This window comes from Bidens hawaiensis, unplaced genomic scaffold (genome assembly GCF_021521415.1).
Source record: "Bidens hawaiensis isolate Kalapana, Puna unplaced genomic scaffold, B.hawaiensis_p1.1 tig00011955_1, whole genome shotgun sequence".
NCBI lineage: Eukaryota > Viridiplantae > Streptophyta > Magnoliopsida > Asterales > Asteraceae > Bidens > Bidens hawaiensis.
In genome coordinates this window covers 275,370-280,771 of record NW_027491959.1, presented here as the reverse complement: position 1 = coordinate 280,771, position 5,402 = coordinate 275,370, and the positions used below count along the sequence as shown (strand labels likewise).

The 5,402-nt window shown below is 44.4% G+C and overlaps 1 protein-coding gene across 1 annotated transcript; it reads right to left on the bottom strand.

Moving 5' to 3' along the window:
* Positions 1–3,297: 3,297 nt before the first annotated feature.
* Positions 3,298–5,083, bottom strand: LOC143539622 (uncharacterized). Its single transcript, XM_077032890.1, has 2 exons — positions 4,964–5,083; positions 3,298–3,894 (listed from the first exon to the last, which is right to left on the bottom strand). The coding sequence occupies exons 1-2, from the start codon at positions 5,081–5,083 to the stop codon at positions 3,298–3,300; spliced, it is 717 nt and encodes a 238-aa protein (XP_076889005.1).
* Between the last annotated feature and the right edge of the window lie 319 nt (positions 5,084–5,402).

The following is a 5,402-nucleotide window of genomic DNA, read 5'->3' as shown; positions in this document are numbered from 1 at the left end:
TCCGGAGCCTGTTGTCTCCGAGGGGATATACGCACAAGGTGAGGAGTTTGTCAAAAAGTTTGAAGGTATTCTTCAACCTCGACCTATAACCACCGCTACTTCGAGCAGGGTGATAGTACTTCTTTCATATAGCGAAGAGTCGTCACTCTGTGAAGGGGGGTTATCAATTGGTGCTACTAACCCTTCACCTTCGACTGTAGGTTTGACCCACAAGCAAGATTTTAAGGCTACCACCGATCCATCAACAGGTGAGGAAGGTGGTTCTCAATCCGGTGAGGGCGAACCTCAGGTTATGGAAGCGGGTGCTTCAAAGGTTGCTGGAAAGCGGAAAGCACAACCTTCCGATGTTGTCATTTCCAAGAAGAATAAGAAGAAGAAGGAGGAAGCTAAGGTTCCGGACTTGGGTGCTCGCCTCCGAGAGCTTTCTGCCCAAGACGTTTCCAAGAGTAAGTTTTGGACTTGTCGCTTATTGATAGCTTAAAAAGTTTTATTTTGGAAATTTTCAGGTCTCAAGAGTTCAGCTGCTACAAAACTTTTGACTCCACCAACCTCACCATTAAAAACTGTTCAAGATCCAATCAATTTATCGGACACTTATCCTATCAAGGAAAAAGAGGTTGGTGAGTTTGAGAATCTCCCCACATTTCCACCCCATCACGAGTATTCCTTCCGGAATCAAGGTGGGGTTAGTGTGTTCAAATATGGGGGGCAGGCTTCCTTATCTCAACTGGAGGAAGATACTGCTCCGCATAATCCTCGATGGTCGCTACGCCGGAATTCAATATTAAGCGATGCGTATGTTTGTCACGAATATCTCCAAGAGAGTCTTCCTCCTGCCGAGAGGGAACGACAACGTCGCCGCATCCGCCAAGAGCTTTTAGACTCCAATTCATATCATATGGCGAACACTGTTTCCACTAATCAAGAAATACGGAGTGATTGGTTGGCTATGAACGAGGAGTTGGACGAAACTGAGCTTAAGTTGCTTGACGCCAAAAAAGAAGCTCTTAAGGCGTTGACTGAAGCTCAGGATAGTCATAGGGCCATGGAGGAGGAGAAAGCCGGACGTCTTGTCGCTGAGGAAGCCAAGGCTGTTCTCCGGAAACAGCTGGATGAGCAAGCTGAGTTGATAAGGACCCTTCAGGCAGACTCAGCGGCCAAGGACAAGCGTTTATCCGATCTTAATGCCAAGAATTGAGACCAAGACTTGGAGTGTGCTGGTCATAAGATGGATCTTATCCGGGCTCAGGCGGATAAGAAATGGCTTCTAACGATAGCGATTCCCAAGGTATCAAGTTTTTTTGTTAACATAATCAATTAGGAAGTGTAGGTGTTCACACACGTTTATTTGACTTAATAGGTTATCACTGATGTTCAGAACAGTGACGATCTTGGGAATTGCGTTGCGGTGCTTCTTCGTGCTTCCGAGCAAGCAAGCCGACAGATGGGCTTTGAAGAAGGTTACAAATTTAGTTATGAGGGTCGGCTTCCGGAAGAGTTTGTCCTGGCCTGCAAGGATACTGCTTATATTCTCATTGACAAAACTAAAGATTTTGATACTTTGAAGTTTTCCCTTTCTGCTTATATATCAGATCTTGCGGATAAAGAGGATGCGATGGAGCAATTGAAGGAGCTCCTAGACCTTGATGAGGAAGAAGAAGAAGAAGAAACCGATAATACTTCGGGGGATAAAAATGTTGCCCCGTAGATGTACATATGTTTTCCTTCGTAAATTTTCCCCTTTTGTAATCTCTTTTGACTATTAATAAGAAGTCTTGTTTTCTTCTGATGCACTTTGTCTTATGTACTATAATATAAGTGTATGTCCGGAACTTCGTTTTTGTCAATAAAAGATTATAACTTATCTAAATAACATGGAACTAACTCGACATTTTTCATACATTGGGCATAAGCCTTCTTACAATAAAGGAAATTGCATAACTTGCTAGTCTATGTGGGCACGCAGGCCAAAATAAAAGAGTAAATAAAACTGCTACATATAGCATTTATTTAACTGTGCTACGTTCCAAGTTCGAGGGATTTCAGTCCCGTCTAACTTTTCCAACTTATAGGCACCTTTAGATAACACTTGTTTAATTTTATACGGTCCTTCCCAAGTTGGGGCCAACTTGCCCGGAGGTTCCTGACCGGAAGCCTCGTTATTGTGGAAGACAAAGTCTCCCGCATCAAATCCACATGTCTGGACCCGCGAATTGTAATACTTCTGAAGCTGTCTCTTGTAGTTGTGCTCGCGGATTGATGTTAATTCTCTTCTTTCTTCAAGTAAATCGATATTCATCCTGAGTTCGTGATCATTATTATCAATTGATAGAACCCTCGCGGATGGAATCCCAATTTCTGCCGGGATCATGGCTTCGGTGCCATAGGTTAGACTAAACGGCGTCTCCGAGTTGCTAGAGTTCTTTTGGGTGCAGAAAGCCCAGAGTACATGGGGCAATTCGTCAACCCAACCCGTCCGTTTAGTACCCAACCTTGCCTTAATCCCTTCTTTTATAGTTCGGTTGGTCCTTTCGACCTGACCATTTGCTTGCGGGTGAGCTACAGATGTGAAAACTTGGGTGACTTGAAGTTCTTTCAACCATTCCTTTAGTCCGCTATCAGCAAATTGGGTCCCATTGTCACTTACCAATTCTTGCGGGAGACCAAACGGCAAATGATGAATTCGCAAAGGAATTTTTTCACGCTTGAAGCCGTTATTGATGCAACCGGTTTGGCTTCCACACATTTGGTGAAGTAATCAATGGCCACTATCAAGAATTTGACTCGTCCCGGGGCTTCTGGGAAAGGTACCATAATATCAATAGCCCATTTTTGGAACGGCCAGACAGATGTTACCGGAATCAGTTCGTATTTTGGACGCAGGGTGTTGGGGGCATGTCGTTGGCATGAATCACACTTTCTGATTTCTTGCACAGCGTCTAAGTGCATGCCGGGCCAGTAGTACCCTGCGTTCATGATCTTTGCAACTGTCATTTTTGGTCCTGCGTGTAACCCGCAAATGCCTTCGTGAATTTCTCGAATTAGGTAATTTGCGTCTTCTGAGTCCACACAACATAATAGCGGACCAAGAAATGATCTCTGGTAGAGGATACCATCAGTCAACTGGTAATTCAAAGCTTTGTGTTTAATTTTCCAAGCCTCAGCCTTTCCTGCTGGAAGTGCTCCGAAATATAAGTAAGCTGTAATGGGTGTCATCCAAGATTCAATGCCAGTTTGAATTACCAGGACTTGGTTTTGTGGAACGGATGGATGGTCTAGAACTTCTATACGAATATCTTAGGCGAAATGCTCAAAATTCGTTGAAGCTAGCTTGCTAAGAGCGTCCGCCGATTTGTTCTCGCTCCTCTTTATGTGAACATTGAAAGAGCAAAATTGGCAAATCAAGACCATTGCTTGCGACAAATAAGAAGCCATAACATCGCTTTTGGCTTCATATGTTCCATTTATTTGTCCCGCAATTAGCATGGAATCCACCCGTGCTTCCAAATATTTCACCCCAAGTTTTTTCGCTATCCGCAGTCCTGCCAGGAAGGCTTCATATTCTGCCTCATTATTGGTACTTTTGAAGTCTAACTTGATGGCGTATGTAAATTCATGCCCCTCAGGGTTGACTAGCCTCAAGCCTGCACCTGATCCTTCACTGCTCGAAGCTTCGTCCGTGAACAGTGACCAAACTTGCCCTTGTTCCGGAGGTGCTTGGGTTTGTTGTTCAATTAAAAGTTCTTGTTCTTTGTTCTGCGGGACTTCTGTAACGAAGTCCGCCAGCACTTGCCCTTTGATTTCCGGTCTTGGTTTATACTCTATTGAATGTTCACCTAATTCGATAGCCCACTTTGCCAGTCGCCCGGATAGTTCGGGCTTACTCAACACGTTCTTGAGTTTGTATCCGGTTAACACATTGATGGGATGACCCTGGAAATATCCGCGGAGCCGTCTGGCGGCATAAACTAATGCCAAAACCAACTTTTCTAACATCGAGTATCTTGTTTCCAGGTCCGATAGTGTTCTATTGACGTAATAGATTGGAGTTTGAACATTTTTTCTATCTGTCAGTAGGACAGCCCCTACGGCGATGTCAGATGCCGACAAATATAGCGTTAACGGTTCACCTGCGTGAGGAGCAGTTAACGTAGGTAATTCTATTAAACACTTCTTGACCTCCTGGAATGCTTGTTCGGCTTCCGGAGTCCATCTGAATTGTGTCTTTTTGAGGCAGTTCCTCAATGTTGAGATAAACGGGTAAGATTTAGCAGCGTGGTTTGCCAGAAACCTATTTAAAGCTACTAATCTGCCGTTAAGTGTTTGAACTTGCTTGAGGGATGCGGGCGATGGCATACGGGCTATCACTGAACCTTGTCCGGGTGAGCCTTGAAACCCGTGCCTGTAACGATTACCCCGAGGAACTTTCCTTCCTCCATCCCGAAGGAACACTTTGCTGGGTTGAGTTTCATGTTGATGCTTCTCAACGTTTCAAAAGTTTCCTCTATGTCCCTTAACATTTGGTCTTCTTCAATGCTTTTTATCACTAAATCGTCCATATAAACTTCGAGATTTCGACTTATCTGACCCTTGAAGGCCTGATCCATCAATCGTTGGTATGTAGCCCCCCCGCATTCTTTAACCCAAAAGGCATCATTCTGTAACAGAATGTTCCTTGGTCAGTGCAGAACGCTGTCCTGTCCTCGTCACCGGCTGTCATATGAATCTGGTGACACCCTTTGTAGGCATTGAGGAAACACTTGAATTTGAATGGGGCCACAGCATCTACCTTCAAGTCGATCTCCGGAAGTGGGTAACAATCTTTCGGACATGCTTTGTTTAGATCTTTATAATCTATGCACATCCTCCACGTTCTATTGCTTTTCGGGACAATCACTGGGTTGGCCACCCACGTTTGATACTTGATTTCCCGTATAATCCCGGTATGCAGAAGATCTTGTACCTGTTCATTCATGGCCTTCATTTGTTCCGGGCCCATCTTTCGCTTCTTTTGCACAATTGGGTTGATTAATGGATTCACCTTTAACTTGTGTTCCGAAATGCTCCGCGGGACACCGGTCATGTCCGCGGGTTGCCATGCGAAAATGTCAATGTTCTTGGTCAATAATTGCTTCAAAAAGGTTCAGACGATTTCTGAAATTGCAGGACCAATTACTACGGTTTGATCGGGAAATTTCTTGTTAAGAATCCATTTCTCTGGTTCAGTCCTTTGATTTTGCTTTGAAACTTTACTTGGTCTCGAACTTTCGGTCGTGAAGCAATGTCGATTAACATGAATTATTGCTACACCAGTGCGGGTCGGAACCCCTACTGCTCCGTGAGCTGTGGACAGATGGGCATTGAAATCACCGATTGCCTCACATCCGAGAATGATATCATGC

Coding starts and splice junctions, on each gene's coding strand:
- LOC143539622 (XM_077032890.1), bottom strand. CDS start 5,083: ATGACCGGTGTCCCGCGGAGCATTTCGGAACACAAGTTAAAGGTGAAT. Junction 3,895..4,963: donor TGAAGGCCATGAATGAACAG/GTACAAGATCTT, acceptor TACAAACTCAAG/AACGTGTTGAGTAAGCCCGA.